The sequence below is a fragment of the Emys orbicularis genome, chromosome 18 (assembly GCF_028017835.1).
Source record: "Emys orbicularis isolate rEmyOrb1 chromosome 18, rEmyOrb1.hap1, whole genome shotgun sequence".
In the NCBI taxonomy this organism is placed as follows: domain Eukaryota; kingdom Metazoa; phylum Chordata; order Testudines; family Emydidae; genus Emys; species Emys orbicularis.
The window spans coordinates 21,135,182-21,152,912 of record NC_088700.1 but is presented as its reverse complement, the minus strand read 5'-3'; the positions used below and the strand labels follow the sequence as shown (position 1 = coordinate 21,152,912).

At 57.4% G+C, this 17,731-nt stretch overlaps 1 protein-coding gene across 1 annotated transcript in view; it reads left to right on the top strand.

Moving 5' to 3' along the window:
• Nucleotides 1-16,616, top strand: part of ABCA2 (ATP binding cassette subfamily A member 2) — a 62,779-nt gene extending 46,163 nt beyond the window's left edge. Inside the window, exons 31-41 of the mRNA XM_065418938.1 lie at nt 7,073-7,205; nt 7,952-8,069; nt 8,611-8,789; nt 9,264-9,405; nt 10,562-10,696; nt 11,678-11,781; nt 12,221-12,313; nt 13,345-13,447; nt 14,488-14,625; nt 15,094-15,300; nt 16,581-16,616. Coding sequence (XP_065275010.1) covers nt 7,073-7,205; nt 7,952-8,069; nt 8,611-8,789; nt 9,264-9,405; nt 10,562-10,696; nt 11,678-11,781; nt 12,221-12,313; nt 13,345-13,447; nt 14,488-14,625; nt 15,094-15,300; nt 16,581-16,616 — 1,388 coding nt within the window. The remainder of the gene's footprint in view (nt 1-7,072; nt 7,206-7,951; nt 8,070-8,610; nt 8,790-9,263; nt 9,406-10,561; nt 10,697-11,677; nt 11,782-12,220; nt 12,314-13,344; nt 13,448-14,487; nt 14,626-15,093; nt 15,301-16,580) is intronic.
• The last annotated feature ends 1,115 nt before the right edge of the window (nt 16,617-17,731 follow it).

Below are 17,731 nucleotides of genomic sequence, written 5' to 3'. Positions count from 1 at the left end.
TGAATGGTCCTTCCCACGACGCTTCCATTTTATGGGCCTGGAGCGCCTTTAAGACCATGACTTGGTCTCCTACTTTGAAGGACCGTTCTCTGGAATGTTTATCATACCAGGCCTTTTGCTCTTCCTGAGCATCCTTTAGGTTTTCTTTAGCAAGGGCTAAAGAGTGTCGGAGGGTGTTTTGTAGGTTGCTTACAAAGTCTAGAATGTTAGTTCCTGGAGAAGGCGTAAACCCCTCCCATTGCTGCTTCACCAACTGTAATGGCCCCTTAACCTCGCGGCCATACACAAGTTCAAATGGTGAAAACCCTAAACTGGGATGTGGTACAGCCCTGTAGGCAAAAAGCAACTGCTGCAACACTAGGTCCCAATCATTGGAGTGTTCATTTACGAATTTACGTATCATGGCCCCCAAAGTTCCATTAAACCTCTCCACCAGACCATTGGTTTGATGGTGATGAGGGGTGGCAACCAAGTGATTCACCCCATGAGCTTTCCACAGGTTTTTCATGTTCCCTGCCAGGAAATTAGTTCCCGAATCTGTAAGTATGTCGGAGGGCCACCCTACCCTGGCAAAAATGTCTGCTAATGCCTGGCACACACTTTTAGTCTTGGTGTTGCTTAAGGGTACAGCTTCCGGCCATCGGGTAGCAAAATCCATGAAAGTCAGTACGTACTGCTTTCCTCTGGGTGTCTTCTTTGGGAAAGGACCCAGAATATCCACAGCTACTCGCTGAAATGGGACCTCAATTATGGGTAGTGGCTGGAGAGGGGCTTTAACCTGGTCTTGGGGCTTTCCCACTCGTTGGCACACCTCACAAGACCGGACATAATTAGCAACGTCCTTGCCCATTCCCTCCCAGTGGAAGGACTTCCCCAACCGGTCTTTGGTTCTGTTCACCCCAGAATGGCCACTGGGATGATCATGGGCTAAGCTCAAGAGTTTTACCCGATACTTAGTGGGAACTACCAGCTGTCTTTGAGGATGCCAGTCTTCCTGGTGCCCACCAGAAAGAGTCTCCTTGTATAAAAGTCCTTTTTCTACAACAAACCGGGATCGGTTAGAAGAGCTGAGAGGCGGTGGGGTGCTCCGCGCCGCCTCCCAAGCTTTTTGAAGGCTGTCATCTGCTTCCTGCTCGGCCTGGAACTGTTCCCTTGATGCTGGAGACATCAGTTCCTCCTTGGACTGTGGACTGGGGCTTGGTCCCTCTGGAAGCGATGCAGGTGCTGGGGCTGTTTCCATTGACTGTGAACCGCTGTTCGCTGGTGCACTATGTGGTATCTCAGGCTCTGGCTGAGCCTCTTGGGTAAGGTTATCTGCTGCTTCCGCCAGTTCAGGCTCGCTGGTGTCCTCTGGCATTGGAGTTGTAGACGGGCTTGCAAGCGCTGGACTCAGTGCTGACAATGGTTCTGGTGCTGGTTGCGTTGCCAGTTCCGGTTTTGGGACTGGCTTTGGCTGGGTCTCTGGGATTGGATCCACTACGGCTGTTGCAGTCGTTGGCAGGGGATCCGGTTCCACCACCTTTGTTTGGGTCTCTGGTAACACAGACGGGGTCCTGGTGGACGGCTCAGGAACAGGGATGGGGGTGAAAGCTTGCTTAGCCTGGCTGCGGGTGACTATTCCCACCCTCTTGGCTAGCTTCACATGGTTGGCCAAGTCTTCCCCCAGCAGCATGGGAATGGGATAATTGTCATAGACTGCAAAAGTCCACATTCCTGACCAGCCCTTGTACTGGACATGCAACTGGGCTGTAGGCAAGGTTACAGACTGTGACACGAAGGGTTGAATTGTCACTGTAGCCTCCGGGTTGATGAGTTTGGGGTCCACTAGGGATTGGTGAATAGTTGACACTTGTGCCCCAGTGTCCCTCCAAGCGATAACCTTCTTTCCGCCCACTCTCAAGGTTTCCCTTCGCTCCGAGGGTATGAGAGAGGCATCTGGGTCTGGGGTTCTTTGGTGTGATTGGGGTGTAATGAACTGTAATCGGTTGGGGTTCTTGGGGCAGTGAGCCTTTATGTGCCCCAGTTCATTACATTTAAAACATCGCCCTGCTAAGGTATCACCGGGGCGATGTTGGTTGATGGAGACTGGTGTGGTGGGGTGAGAAGGCGTCTGGGGTTTCCCTTGGGATGTGGGTGGGGCCTTGGGTTGTCCCCGGTGATAAGGTTTTGTTTCGGTTTGCCCCTTCTGATATTCGCTCCAACTGCTACTAGCTTTTTTCTTTTCTGTCACCTCCACCCATTTGGCTCCAATCTCCCCCGCCTCGGTTACAGTTTTGGGCTTCCCATCTAGGATGTACCTTTCTATTTCCTCAGGAACACCCTCTAAAAACTGCTCCATTTGCAATAGGAAGGGCAACTCTTCCGTAGATTTAACATTTGCTCCTGATATCCAGGCATCCCAATTTTTCCCAATGTGGTAGGCATGTCGGGTAAATGACACATCAGGTTTCCACCTTAGGGCTCTGAACCGCCAACGGGCATGCTCAGGTGTTAGCCCCATTCTGATTCTGGCCTTGTTTTTAAAAAGTTCATAACTGTTCATGTGTTCCTTAGGCATTTCAGCCGCCACCTCTGCTAAGGGTCCACTGAGCTGCGGCCTCAGCTCTACCATGTACTGGGTTGGAGGGATGTCGTATCCAAGGCAGGCCCTTTCAAAATTTTCTAAGAAGGCCTCAGTATCATCGCCTGCCTTGTAGGTGGGGAATTTCCTGGGATGGGAAGTGGTACCTGGAGAGGAGTTGTTAGGATGGTCTGATGCACCCTGCCTAGTTCTTGCTGCTTCCAGTTCCATCTCTTTTTCTTTCAGCTCCATCTCTCTTTTATGGGCCTCCTGTTTGGCTTTTTCTTCTCTTTCTCTCAGCTCCATCTCTCTTTTATGGGCCTCCTGCTTGGCTTTTTCCAGCTCCATTTCTCTCTTGTGGGCCTCCTCTTTGGCTTTCTCTTCTCTGTCTCTCAGCTCCATCTCTCTCTTGTGGGCCCCCTCTTTGGCTTTCTCTTCTCTGTCTCTCAGCTCTATTTCTTTTTCTTTCAGCTCCATAGCTCTCTTGTGGGCCTCCTCTTTAGCTTTTTCTTCTTTGGTAGTCATTTTCCTGGTTTTCTTGTGCTGGGTCACACCCCTCTGCAGTTGACTGAAACTGGGATGTACTTAGCTCAGGCTCCTGCTGAGTGCTGCTGAGTTAACAGAGACTTTCTAACAAGCTACTCCCGAGGATGTAAAAAGAAAAAAAAAAACAATTCACCTTGTAAATTACCTTTACTAGATCAAAGTTTGCTCACTTATTGAACCGTTCTCTTAACAAAGGACCTTGTTAAAAAAACTTAACACCTCTGCCTTCAGGCAAGGAGAGATAAGATATGCATCTACCTTCAGCTCTGCTTTCCAAGCAGCTAGAAGGAAAAAAAAATCTCTTACTGGCTTTTGGGTTTAAAACGATCCCACCGCTGTGCCACCATGTCAAGGCTGTATCCCTACTTTGAACTTTAGGGTACAAATGTAGGGGCCTGCATGAAAACTGCTAAGCTTATCTACCAGCTTAGCTCTGGTCCCGCTGCCACCATTCTCGATGGATTCCCTCCCTGGGAAGCCTTGAGAAACCTTTCACCAATTCCCTGGTGAATACAGATCCAAACTCCTTGGATTTTAAACAAGGAGAAATTGACCCTTCCCCCCTCCTTCCTTTCACCAACTCCTGGTGAATACAGATCCAAACCCCCTTTGGATCTTAAAACAAGGAGAAATTGACTCTTCCCCCCTCCTTCCTTTCACCAACTCCTGGTGAATACAGATCCAAACCCCCTTTGGATCTTAAAACAAGGAGAAATCAATCAGGTTTTAAAAAAGAAGGCTTTTAATTAAAGCAAAAGGTAAAAATCATCTCTGCAAAATCAGTATGGAAAATAACTTTACAGGGTAATCAAACTTAAAGAGCTCAGAGGAATCCCCTCTGTCTTAGGTTCAAAGTATAGCAAACAAGATAAGCACTTTAGTAAAAGGTACATTTACAAGTTGAGAAAACAAAGTAAATCTAAGACGCCTTGCCTGGCTTTTACTTACAATTTTGAAATAAGAGAGACTTGTTTAGAAAGATGGGGAGAACCTGGATTGATGTCTGGTCCCTCTCAGTCCCAAGAGCGAACAACCCCTCAAACAAAGGACACACACAAAAGCCTTTCCCCCCCCAAGATTTGAAAGTATCTTGTCCCCTTATTGGTCCTCTGGGTCAGGTGTCAGCCAGGTTACCCGAGCTTCTTAACCCTTTACAGGTAAAAGGATTTTAGAGTCTCTGACCAGGAGGGATTTTAGTACTGTACACAGAGAGCTGTTACCCTTCCTTTTATAGTTATGACAGGTGCCTTGCCACACATCTTATTGTTCCGTGTTTCTGCAGCGCCTAGCACAATCCCTGGGGCATGGCCAGGGCTCCTGGCCACTACCCCAGTGTAATCACAAGGGCTGTATCCGTACAGACCGTCTCGCTCACTGTTAGCATCGCGTAGCCCAGAGGAAACTAGCCTAAATTTCCCAACTTAAGCTTTGTCCGGGTTCCACTGAGTGTGTCAGAGAGGCGGTTTCTATTATTAGTGATCACTGGACTTTCTGCAAGTCACTTTGGGGAAGCGCTACCCATTCGTACAGACTTTTTTCCTCCTGTCATTTATTATTTGTATTATCGTGGTACCTAGGCACCATGTGCAAGGTCCAGGACCTCATTGTGCTAGGCGCTGTACAGCCATAGAACAGAAAACAGTCCCTGTCCCAAGGAGCTCACAGTCTGACTGGGGTCTCTTGAACTTGGCCCTGGAAACCTCTTTCCAAACCGCTTTCATATTTACTTCCAGAGCTGCTGGCATCTTAGAGTCTGCTCCAGAAGGTGCTGAGAAATCCTTTAAAAAACCAAGGACTTACAATTTGCATTTTCCACGTAGTTGATATTGTAAAGTTGCAAGATGACTTTACTGGCGAAGGATGTCCGGATGGAAAGGCATTGTTCTGTCTAGATCTAGCGCTGGTGACAACAAATCACCCAGAATGCTGTGTGGCCTCGATCCCAGAAGTGAAGCAAAATTGATAGCGAAACCACATCTTTCCATTTCACAGTCCCACTCCAGTAATGTAATGTGGTTAGTTAAACTAGGGTTACCAAATTTCAGCAAGCAAAAAAGAGGACGGGAGGAGCCCCGCCCCAGTCCTGCCCTAGCCCCGCCCCTGCCCCTTCCACTCCCTCCCACTTCCCGCCCCCCTCAGGACCCCCAACCCTCCCCCTGCTCCTTGTCCCCTGACTGCCCCCTCCTGGGACCCCTGCCCCAACTGCCCCCCAGGACTCCACCCCCTACCGAAGCCTCCCTGCTCCTTGTTCCCTGACTGCCCCCTCCTGAGACCCTCCCCCCATCCTAACTGGCCCCCTAGGACCCTACCCCCTACCTGCCCCCTGACTGCCCCAACCCTTATCCACACCCCCACCCCCAGACAGACCCCCGGGACTCCCACGCCCCATCCAACCACTCCCCACCCCCTGACAGCCCCCCCCCCAGAACTCCCGACCCATCTAAACCCCTCTGCTCCCTGTCCCCTGACTGCTCCGATCCCTCTCCCCACCCCTGCCCCCTGACAGCCCCCCCGCTCCTTGTCCCCTGACTACCCCTCCTGGGACCCCTGCTCCTAACTGCCCTCCAGAACCCCACCCCCTACCTAAGCCTCCCTGTTCCTTGTCCCCTAACTGCCCCCTCCTGAGACCCCCCCACCCTAACTGCCCCCCCCAGGATCCTACCCCCTACCTGTACCCTGACTGCCCAAAACCTTATCCACACCCCCACCCCCAGAAAGCCCCTCCCCAACGCCCGACCCCCCCCCCCGTCTCTTGACTGCCCCCTCCAGAACCTCCCTGCCCCTTCTCCGACCCCCTGGCCCCCTTACTCTGCCGCTCAGACCAGCGTGCCGGGGAGGAGGAGCAGGGGGAGGAGCTCCAGACTGCCGGCTGGTGATCTGCGAATGCAGGGAGGGAGGGAGTGCTCTCAGCTGCAGGGGAGAGGAGGGGGAAGTGGAGGAGGGGCTCTCTCTGGCTGTCGGAGCCCCATGTAAGTGGCACCATCCGTCCGGCTGCCCTGTCAGCAGCGCGTGCTCTGCAGGGGCGGGGCGGGGGGAGTCCGGACATTTACAAATTCCCCCCGGACGCTATTTTTAACTCTAAAAGCCGGACATGTCCGGGGGAATCCGGATGAATGGTAACCCTAGTTAAACCCTCCTTCTCCCTTTGGTTATCTTCCACCTAGTGGACAAATGTCTGTTCCTAACAGAGTCTGCAGCCCTGTATTTCTATCAGGCAGCAGTTTGGAAACGTTGGCTTTCCTTGCGCCTTGGTTTTCTTTGAACTTAGTTCTGGACAGTGTACTAAGAGGTGGGCTTCTCGCTGTAGCATTTAATTATAATGTCTCAGAGGCCCGTTTTGCTCAGCATCCTCCATACACAGACCAAGAGCTTAAGATCTAAAGCCCCGCCCCTACAAGCATTTACCCATATGCGTAACTTTACTCCCTGCGCGTTGGTCCATTAATGTCACTGGAGCCACTCGGTGTGCACAGGTAAGCATGTGTATATGTCTTGGCAGGATCGGGGCCTCAGCGCCGACAAGCTAGGTGTTGTTTGAGATCATTACAGGCATTTGTAATGGCCTTCTACAGGGAAATTTCAGCAGTATAGTCACTGGTGATTTTGTCTGTGAATATTTCCTTCCTCGTGCATTATTAGGAGGGCTCCTCTGTTTGCCAGGATTACTTTGTTTAAGACGACTTGTCTCTTTGTTAATCTCTTGTATTGGTATCTTGGAAAAAAAATACTGGTGCTCTCAATCCTCATGCTTCAGGGCACAAGTTGATCAGGAAGGAATCCCCCATCCCTCCAGTACAGTGCATTTGCTGGGGGTTTGTGCCTTCCTCTGAAGCACTAGTACTGGTCACTGTCAGGGACAGGATGCCATACTAGATAGGTGCTTGGCCCAGGCGTAGTGCGGTAAGTCCTATGCTCTTATCTTGATCTGATCTTATCCCTTGTTAATTCTTCGTTTGCTCCCCCCAGGGCAGTTTGATAAAATGAAATCACCCTTTGAGTGGGACATTGTGACCCGGGGCCTGGTCGCCATGACGATTGAAGGCTTCGTAGGTTTCTTCATCACCATCATGTGCCAATATAACTTCCTCCGGAAACCACAGTGAGTGGTAGGGTCAGGGGGGCAATGGGAGGCTCTGCGCACCGTGTCCTTCATGTTCTCCCTGAGTGTCGGACATGACTCTAGGCTGGATCGGGGACATGGTCACAGAACAAGATGGCGCCCCCTGGAGAGCCAGGGGCTATGAATTCATCCCAGTCGGTGGCAAGGGACAGGTTCTGGGGCCTGCCTGGGGTTCAGATCAGACAGACACACACACACACACTTCAAAAGCAGAACATATGATCCCAGTTGCTGGGTCTGCAAAGCAGGGCTGAGAGGAGTCTGTCATGGCCTCTCTGCCCCTAGAGAGGACAGATGGGAGGCACGTATCCCACCATTGCTTAGTAACCCCCTGCCCAGCCAGGCAGAGGCTAGGAGCAGTTTATGGCTCAGCCTGGGTCCAGAGGGACAGATTTGTTCCAAACTGGGTCACTCCTCTGCAGATCAAACTGCCAGAGGGGCCATTGTGAGGTGGGGGGTACCAGCTCCATTTTACAGTGGGGAAACCGAGGCACAGTGGTGGGTGGTGACTGGATACAGTTATCTAGCAAGCTGGAACAGAGGCAAGGTTAGAAATCAGGGGTTCCTGGGCCCTGGCCTTGTGCTCCATTCACTGGACCACGCTGCCTTGTGGAGGTCCCAAGTCCCCTCTGCTGGGAGGAGGAAGGGAGCACAGACCTTGTGGTCTATCTGGCTACACAGCGCAGCTCCCCTGACCCATCCCACACCATCTCCCACTCCCGCAGGCGGCTGCCCGTCTCCAACAAGCCCATCGAGGACGACGTCGACGTGGCCAACGAACGGCACCGGGTCCTGCGCGGCGATGCCGACAACGACATGCTCAAGATTGAGAATCTCACCAAGGTAGGGGCAGCTCCGTCCTTGCCAATGGCCCCCTTCGGCCTGGGACAGGACAGGGCCTCTCGCTGGGATGTAGACCTGGTACCATGCCCCTTTGTGGGTCACTGAGCCCAGGCCCTCTGGAGCTGAAGCCAGGAGCCTGTGCCGCTTCAGCTAAGAGGTTTGGCTGTGTTAGCTCAGAGACATCAACCTCTGTGTGTGACCCTACCCTGTGAGCGTGGGGCAGGCAGGCGGGAGATCCCCCAGCCGGCACAGGTGGGAGAGGGGCGCTATGCCCCAGGACCAGAGGAGAATGGCACCCACATGCATGTGACCATTGTGGGGGTCGGGTTTGGAGCCTGGGGCAGGTCTCCAGCTCCTCCAGAGTGCAGCTGTTGGCTGGGGGGACCGGCGCGTTTGCCCTCTGCCCGCCTTTGGCATGGGCAGCGCCGGTGTGTTGCGAGCCCAGCGCCTTGCCTTGCAGGGTTCAGAGCCCTCCGCGGCCAGGGATCCTAGCCTGCCGCAGGCATGGCAGTGAACTGCCCCTTTGTTCCTGTCGGGTCAGGTGTACAAATCCCGCAAGATCGGGCGCATCCTGGCCGTGGACCGTCTGTGCGTGGGCGTGCGGCCCGGGGAGTGCTTTGGGCTGCTGGGCGTCAATGGGGCGGGGAAGACCACCACCTTCAAGATGCTGACTGGGGACGAGAGCACCACCGGAGGGGAGGCCTTCATCAACGGGCACAGGTACCCGCAGACGGGGCGTGGTCGGGTGAGGCTTACGCTGTGTGATGGGCGGTGGAAGGGACTGGAGCTCGGCCTGTGGGTGGGCCTTACGGGGGAGTGTCCAGCCAGCCCTGGGAGGGGCCCTTGGAGCCAGTCGCACTGCAGCAAATCCATCCCCCCGGGAACTTTCAGTGACCTTGGCCCGTGGTGTTGCTGTGGGGGAACGCAGGCTGCCCCTGGATGTGGGTTTTCCAAAGTAGGAGGCAGTCCAGTAGCAAAGCTCTAGAAAACGATCACAGACGTAGCCTGCTTTGCTCACGTGTCAACCACCCCAACCAGCTGCCTTTTACTGATGTGGAAACTGAGGCACGGAGCAGGGAAGGCACTTGCCCAAAGTCACACAGGAAGCCTGTGGTGGAGCAGGGACTTGAACCCAGATCTCCCAAGTGCTGAGCTAGTGCCCTCACCACTGCACCATCCTTCCTCTCCCCGTAGCATCCTGAAGGAGCTCCTCCAGGTGCAGCAGAGCCTGGGCTACTGCCCGCAGTTTGACGCGCTGTTCGACGAGCTCACGGCGCAGGAGCACCTGGAGCTCTACACCCGGCTGCGTGGCATCCCCTGGAAGGACGAGGAGAGGGTAAGGCCTTGGGGAGCCCTGGGGCTTTGCAGAATGGAACCATTTGGGCTGGGCTTCTGCCCTCAGGCGGGGGAGTCAGAGGTCATTACACAGGGCCAACTTCCCAGTCCTCCCAGAGCAGGAAATCCTGGGCACTAGCAGGTCAGAGCTTTCCTCCTCCCTTTGGTCTGTGATCATGCCCTGGGCTGCAGTGACCCCCGCCCCCCCATGCATAGCCAGGGCTGCTGCTCGACCAGCAGGATCTCTCCCTGCCACGGGCCAGGTCCTGTTGCCCCCTGCTCCCAGCCTGAGAAGGGCAATGCTGGGCTGGGTACAGGGGGCCCAGCTGCGACAGCCCCTAGACACAGGTCTGAGAGGCTCTGTCTTGATGTTGCTGGGGGTTCTGGTGCCACTGGCTCTGGAAATGCCATTTCATGTCACACTGGGGGAGCCACAGCCCCTGGCACTGCACCGCTGGTACTTCCTAAGGGCTCTCAATGCCAGTGCCGGCTGTCTGCCAGTGGCATGGGGCATGGCTACCAAGTACCAGGGCTTAAGTCAACAGGTGGTTGACAGGCCAGAGGCCAATTTATCCCCCTCTTGCCATTGAGCTACTATGAGGAGACCAAAGCCTCCATCAGCTCCTGCCCACCGCCCTGGGATAAAAACCTCTCCAGAGTGAGCAGCACGGCTCCTTACAACCTACCTGGCAACACGCCCACCCCCCGGGCAGACGCGCACGAACACACATGCACACCCCAGATGTGTGGTTCTATGGGAGCCCAGCCTGGGCCATGCCCACTCGGCCAGCCCGGGGAGTGCCAGCACCTGCGCTTTGTACCCCTCGAGGGGTTGGGGACTCCCTGGAGCGATGGCTCTGACTTTCTCTGCGGGGTGGCTTTTGGGCTAGGAAGGAGGGGCCAGTGGGAATACGGAGGATGGTCCACATCAGCTGATTCTAATAGTGTTGAGATTTGGGGCCCACAATAGGCCTGGACTGCACGAGGCAGGGAGCTCGGTGCCCGCGCGTCCCCTCGCCCTGTAGCCAGGAACACCTTGGTCCCTGTTTGCACTGTGGCCAGGGCCCGTTACCATGGTAGCTAGGCCCTCGCAGGAGGCAGGCTGTCGCCAGCAGGGCCCGGTAACCACAGCCCCCTCACGCTGTGCCCCCCTCCAGGTGGTGAAGTGGGCGATGAAGAAGCTGGAGCTCACCAAATACGCCGACAAGCCGGCCAGCACCTACAGCGGGGGCAACAAGAGGAAGCTGTCCACGGCCATCGCCCTGATTGGCTTCCCTGCCTTCATCTTCCTGGTGAGCAGTGTGGCGCCAGGCCCGGGCCGGGGGAAGGGACGCGGCTCAGCTCTGTGCCCGGGGCGTCTGGGTGAGCCGAGGAGCGGGCTCTGCTCTCCCATTCGTGTCCGCCTCGCTCCTGCTCAAGGGGCAGACGTGCCATTGGGATGGGAGGTGCCTGGGGCTGAGCTAATGTTGGAGGGCAGCTAGCTGCCTTTGGTAAAACAGACCCAGCCATGGGATCCAGCCATCCCTGCCAACCCCCTGGCTGAGAGAGGGGCTCTCCTGCGCCTTTGCTCCCCTTGCAGCCCTGCTGCCGCTGGCTCTAGGCCAGTGCTGGGGTGTGAGCTGGGATGGGGGTGCCCTGACTGCGAGGTGGGTCTACACCACACACCCCAATCCCGGCATGAGGCTGGAATGGGGAGCAGACAGGAGCCGTGTGCAGCAGGGCTGAGGGGCAGCCATCGAGATGGGAGCAGGAGGGGGAGACAGTGGCTAGGACAGTGTGATCCTGCTCCATGACTGGGGCTCCTGGGTGCTACCGTAATACACCTGATACTTCAGTGGTTCTCCACCAGGTTTCGGGGGGGAGGTCACCGAGCAGGGCCAGCTGGGGCCCAGGGAGAAAGCTGAAACCCTGCCACATGGGGTTGAAGCCCAGGCCTGAGCCCCGCCACCGTGGGCTGAAGCCAAAGCCTGAGCAATGTAGCTTGGTGGGGAGCCCTGAGGCCCCAGGCAATTGCCCTGCTTGCTACCCCCTAACACTGGCCCTGGCTTTCATATGCAGAGAACCAGTTATGGTGGCACAGGGGGACCATAGAATTTTTATAGCATGTGGGGAGGGGGCTCAGAAAGAGACAGGTTGAGAGCCCCTGTGATTACATCATCCTAATGAATAAAGGGCGAGGGAAGGTGCCAGTGCGAGGGGGGAGGGAGGGGGAAAGACTGGGCCCAGTGCAGGAGGCCAGGGTGGGTGACCTCAGCCTCTCTCCCTTCTGGAAGGACGAGCCGACGACAGGCATGGACCCCAAGGCCCGGCGCTTCCTGTGGAACCTCATCCTGGACATCATCAAAACGGGCCGCTCTGTGGTGCTGACGTCCCACAGGTTAGTGAGGCCTCAGGCCACCGGCCTGAGATGGGACAGCCCCCTCCTGTCCACCCCACCCCACCACGTGGGACCCAGCACGGGAGAGCTCTCCATGGAGCAGAGCAGCCCAGCCTAGCTGGATGCATGCAGTGGGGGAAGCGAAGGGGCACCAGTGCCCAGTGAGAAGACACAGTTCCCTACCCCACATCCCTGCAGCACAGCCACCATGGCAGGGAAGCCATCAGGGCCCCAAAAGAGCCCAGGTCCCATTCACATCTGAGGTGTCCCCTTCTGGACCGATAGCACCCCAGGGCCCTGCCACGCGGCACCCCCTGACTCGTGTGCAGGCCGTACAAGTGGCTTGGCCCCTGGGACGCGTGAACCCAAAGAGCAGGGACCTGCGCCCAGCACAACCAGGCCGGGCCGCCCCTGCTCATCTCTGCCTCCTCTCCCGCAGCATGGAGGAGTGCGAGGCGCTCTGCACCAGGCTGGCCATCATGGTGAACGGGCGGCTCAAGTGTCTCGGCAGCATCCAGCACCTGAAAAACAGGTAAGAGATTCCTGCCCCGGTGAGGGAGGGGCCTGCGGGGAGAGCACCCGACCGGCACCCATGCCCCTGGGGACAGCCCCATCCATCTGCAGAGAGGCCTGCGGGGAGAGTACCTGCCTGGCCCCCATGCCCTGGGGCAGAGCCTCTTCCCCCCAGGGAGGAGGCTGGGAAGTGCTGCCGCGGTATCAGGGTGGGGGAGTCATGGCGCAGCGTCCATCGCTGGTGTCACTGTAAATTTATAAATCCTAGAATGGTAGGGCTGGAAGGGACCTCGAGAGGTCGTCTAGTCCACTCCCCTGCACTCCTGGCAGGACTATGTAATAACCAGACCATCCCTGACAGGTATTTATCCAACCTGCTCTTAAACACCTCCCATGACAGAGATTTTACAATCTCCCTTGGCCATTTATTCCAGTGCTTAACCACCCTGACAGGACGTTTTTCCTAATGTCCAACCTAAACTGCCCTTGCTGCAATTTAAGCCCATTGCTTCTTGGCCTCGCCTCAGAGGTTAAGGAGAATAATGTTTCTGTAGCCTCGGGATTTCTGGCCTCGTCTGTACCAGCAGCTCCCCGGCTGGCATGCTCTGTGCCAGTCCCTGGCGTGAGGAAGGCTCCCCCTCTCCTTATGGGTGTCAGGCACGTGAGTGCAGCTGGGTGGGCAAAGTTGTGGGGATGTGGGCTGGCAGGAGTGGGCTGAGCAGCGCAGCCAGAGGCTGGAATTCTGCTTCCCTGGTCCCACGCGGGCCAGGGGTGATAATCTGCCAACTTGCTGCCACGCCCAGCGCCCTGGTTCTTGCTCCCGAGCCAGTGTCGATGCAGGGTCAGCATGGTTGGCTCCCAGGGAGGAAGGCCAGGCTGGTTGACACCCTAGCTAGAGCTTGCCAGTCAAGGAGTTGCAGGGACAACTTCCTTGGGGCAAACGCTCCTCCCTGGCACCGATTTGTGCCCTGCTGGGCGGGGCGGGGGCTTGGGCTGCAGCTGGGCCTCTCGGGGGATGTGGATTCACGTGGCGTCTTCGGCCCTGCCCAGGTTTGGAGATGGCTACATGATCACGGTGCGGACCAAGTCCAGCCTCAGCGTCAAGGAGGTGGTGCGGTTCTTCAACAGGAACTTCCCCGAGGCCATCCTCAAGGTGACCCCCCCCCCCCCCGCAGCGCTCCCTCCCCGGATCAGGGTCCAGGAGATGGCCTGGCTGGAGCCCCAGCAGGCCCCTGGCTTCCTGTGCGGCTTCCCCTCTCCCTCCCTTTGCAGGCGTGAAGGGCAGGGCTGAGTGTTACCTGGGCTCCCGGGGCCTGGCCCTTGGCTGACACCACGTCTCTGGACTCGCAGTGTGTGCAATGAGGCCAGCCGGGAACCTCAGTGCTCAGCAGTAGGGGCAGCAGCGGGGCCAGGGTGTCACCATAATGACCCTTCCTCGTCCTTCCCGCATCCATGGCTGGATCCCACAGCACTTCAATGAATTCAGCCCCCGGGAGGTCGCCTGGCGGCATTATCCTCATTGCCCGGGTGGAAAGCTGAGGCCTGGCACGGCAGAAGGGGTCGCACATTATGCCTGGTGGCAGACAGGACTAGCCAGGGTCTTGTGCTTTCACCACAAGACACAAGCGTTGCACCATCTGGTGCTTTACAAAGGGGTCTGGTATCAGCCAGGGTCAGAGATGGGACGCAGCACACCGCCCCCCACCCCCACTGTCCCTGAGCTCAAACTGTCCCAGCTCAAAGGGGGGCAGGGTGATTACCCCTTTCCACCACATCCCCAGCTGCTCCCCCAGTGAGCAAGCAGTCGCACCTTTATCCTCCCCACGGACTCCTGCCCAGCGATCGACCCACGGCCAGTGGGTCACCACAAAACGCGGGGCCGAGTCCAAGAGGAACAGAGATGGACTGGCCAGGGAGGGCCAGGAGCTGCCCCTTGGTGCCTGCCAAGCCCTGGGGTAAATACAGCAGGAGTGGGGGACATCAGGGGCTTCCAAGCATTTGTGTAGGTTTCCCCCTCTGAACACTGGCAGTGTCTCTTGCCACTGGCAGGAGCCGTGGGGCAGTGCTGGGCCTCACATGGGGGACCCCTGCTCTCGCTTCACAGAGGGACTGGAGGGGGTCAGGGTCCGGGGGCAGGCGGGGAAGCTGGCCAGTGCCTCGGGGGCGAGCCTGACACCTGTCCCACTCCCACAGGAGCGACACCACACCAAGGTGCAGTACCAGCTCAAGTCTGAGCAGATCTCGCTGGCCCAGGTCTTCAGCAAGATGGAGCAGGTGGTGGACGTGCTGGGCATCGAGGATTACTCCGTCAGCCAGACCACGCTGGATAACGTGAGTCCCGGGGGCAAGGGGCAACCCGGGCGGGGCCGGGCACATGCCCCGTCTGGGCGGGGGTTCTAGGAAAGGGCCTGCTCTGGGGCCACCCATTGTAAGTGCAGGAACGCACTAGATACAGCCGGATTTAGTGGGGGTCAGAGCCGTGCCTGTTTATTGTCCAGCACCGGCCTCCATTGGGCATTTCACCCTGGTGGGCCCTTCCGTGGCCCCGGGCCCCGGCTGCGCTGCGGTCTGTGAGCATGTCAGGTGCATGTGGCAGGCCTTAGCTAGTCCCAGTGGTGGGGCTGATCTCCTCTGGAGCTGGGGGTCAAAGTGCAGAGCCCCGAGGTGATTGACTCCAGCCCCACAGGATGTGCAGACAGGTTGGAGGGTGGGACGGAAAACCACCCCCCTTTGCTGGGTGGGGCGTGGGATCTCCTGAGCCCTGTCTGGAGAACGGCGCTTTCACCTTCGCTCTTCCAGGTGTTTGTGAATTTTGCCAAGAAGCAAAGCGACAACCTGGAGCAGCAGGAGACCAGCCCCAACTGCTCGATCCAGTCCCCGCTGGAGCACATCCTGAGCCTGCTGCGGCCCCGCGCCGCCCCTACCGAGCTGCGGGCCCTGGTGGTGGAGGAGCCCGAGGACCTGGAGACAGATGACGAGGGCTTGATCAGCTTCGAGGAGGAGAGGGTGAGGGGGGCCCTGTCCCCAGACATCCAGCAGAGCTTTCCCAGGGCAGAGCACGCCCTCTCCTACATGTGCCTGCGCAGGGCAGGGCGAACGCTGAGCTCTCGGGCATGACGGGGAGTCCCTGGGCATCGCCCTCCTCTGGGGAATAGGGAAGAAGCAAAGACCCCAAAGTGGATTTTGCCGGCCAATCCCAGAACAAAGTTTGGGCCAGACTCTGCTGCCCGTTGCACCAGACAGAACCTGCCGAGACTCCTCTGCAGCCGAGGGGCTGCCCCGGCGGTATTAGGGTCCGAACCCAGCCCTCGGGGTGCTGGATTCTGCTCAGGCAGTCTCTGCTGTCTAAGTCCCTGCCTGGAGCTCTCAGGGAGATGCCTGTCGGAGACTCAGAACCCAGACGGCAAGGTTCGTTGTCTGACCGCAGAGAGAGACAGGCAACACCAGCAAGGTCCAGTGGCAAGCTCTTTATTGAGGAGTGCACACAACAATAGAGAGCAGCCCGTCTCCAGAGAGAACCAGCCACGATTACAATAACTAGTGAGGTTATATAGACAGTTCTGTCGCGTCATAGTTCAAACAACCCAACCCCCCTTTATGAGTTAGAAAGCTTCTAATATTCATGCATATCTATCTTCTTTGGCACTACAAACAATTCGTGATGCCTCAGCAACTTCTTATCAGCTTCGTTGTCATGCACCAGAAAGTAGGAGAAAGGAGGGAGTTAAGAACAGATGAAGAACAGAAACAGGGAGTGGAGACTGCAAGTCTCCATATGTCCAAACAAACTGTTCCTAGCACATCTGGTACAAGAATGCGCCCCCCCCCCTTATCTCGTTCTCTGCAGCTCAAGCAAGCATGTCCTCAGGTTTTACAGAGAGACAGGAATGGCCCAGCAACTACTGTTAGCCTAACTTTGGCTAAGCTGGCCAAACAACCTGTTCTATCCTCCATTTTCTTGGGCCTAACATGCCCATTCCCCAGCCCCTGAGCTCTCCTGTCTGGCTTCTCCTCTGGGCCTGCGCAGCCCATTGGGCCAAGGGGGGAAGGTCTCAGAAGCTCTCCAGGAGGCCAGCTGGGTCTCAGTGCCCAGGGCTGGCCTCAGATAGGGATGCTGGGCTCAGAGGAACCAGAGCAATACTCCCAGAGCTCCATTCCCTGCTGGGTGGGTGGGGGCATCTTGCTTTCACCAGCAGGGCTTGAGGGGGTTGCAGACCCTGCACGGATCAGAACCACTGAGACCCCCTGCTGTCATGTGACCCCCCCTGCCGCTCTTCTCTCTGCAGGCTCAGCTCTCCTTCAACACGGACACTCTCTGCTGAGGAGCCGGGGGGAGCGAACTCCCCAGCCTAGGAGCCGCTGACTCCCCCTTGCCCCAGAGCCCCCGCCCCTCCCCGCCCTCCATTGAGTGGCAGTCATCCAGCGTTAGCTGTCGGCAAGGCTGTTAGCCGCCTGGATCCTCCAGCCCCAACCAGAAGCTGCCATGGAGCTGCCACAGCAAGGCCCAGAGACCTGAGGGCAGAGCACTGGCCTGGATGGACACTGGAGGCTTCTCCCCACCGGCCGGGCCCACCGCTCAGCGACCCTCGCCCTGGCCTGCAGCAGCTGCTTTCCCTGCGGCAGCTGGGGGGCTGCTTGCAGTGGCAGAGGGGAGAAGGGCTGGTTGCCTGGGGGTTGCAGGAAGGTGGCGAAGAAGGAAGGAGTAAATGTACAGAGCAGACTGTGTGCGGCCACCGCTTCCTTTGATCCTTTCCGGAGGGACGCGAGAGGAGCCGCACCCTGCGGTCGGGGCTGGCGGTTTGCTTCCCCTGCCCCGCAAAGGCTGCGCTTCGGGGCGGATTCCACATGGTTACCTAGCGCTGCCCCCAGAGGCAGGAGTGGGTGGCGCAGCCTCAGAGCGGGAAGATTTATTTTTTTAATGATGTGACAGATGGCTCGGTGCAGCAACGCCGGCCTGCCGGGGGTGGGAGGGGGGAGCTGGGCTTTGCTTCCCTCAGGTGTCTGGCTTGTGTGGGTTTTTTAAACATGGGCCAGCTGCCGTGAAATGCGGGCTTGGAGAAGGGCCGAGGGGGAGGGCTTTCCTTGCTGCCCAAAGCAGCGCTGTCAGAGACGGGCTGTCTCCCGCCGGGCTGCCTGGATGCCGAGGGATGCCGCAAGCGACTCCCAGCCACAGCCGAGCCATCCTAGTGCTTTGAAGGCTGCTCACACTTGGCAATGCGTCTGTGTACGGCTCCTCCCGAGCCCGCACTCGGCTCCTAGGCCCTGGCTGCCTGAGGGTGAGGCTGCGTTCCAGCGGCAGGGCCGGGGCTGCAGGGGCAGGCAGGAGCCACGCATCAAGCTGCTTTCACCACCAGCCCGTCCTCAGGAGCTCCGGCCTGCGGGAGAGTCCCGCTGGGGAGATCCAGGCTTGGAGGTTCAGGCCCGTCTCTACAGCAAA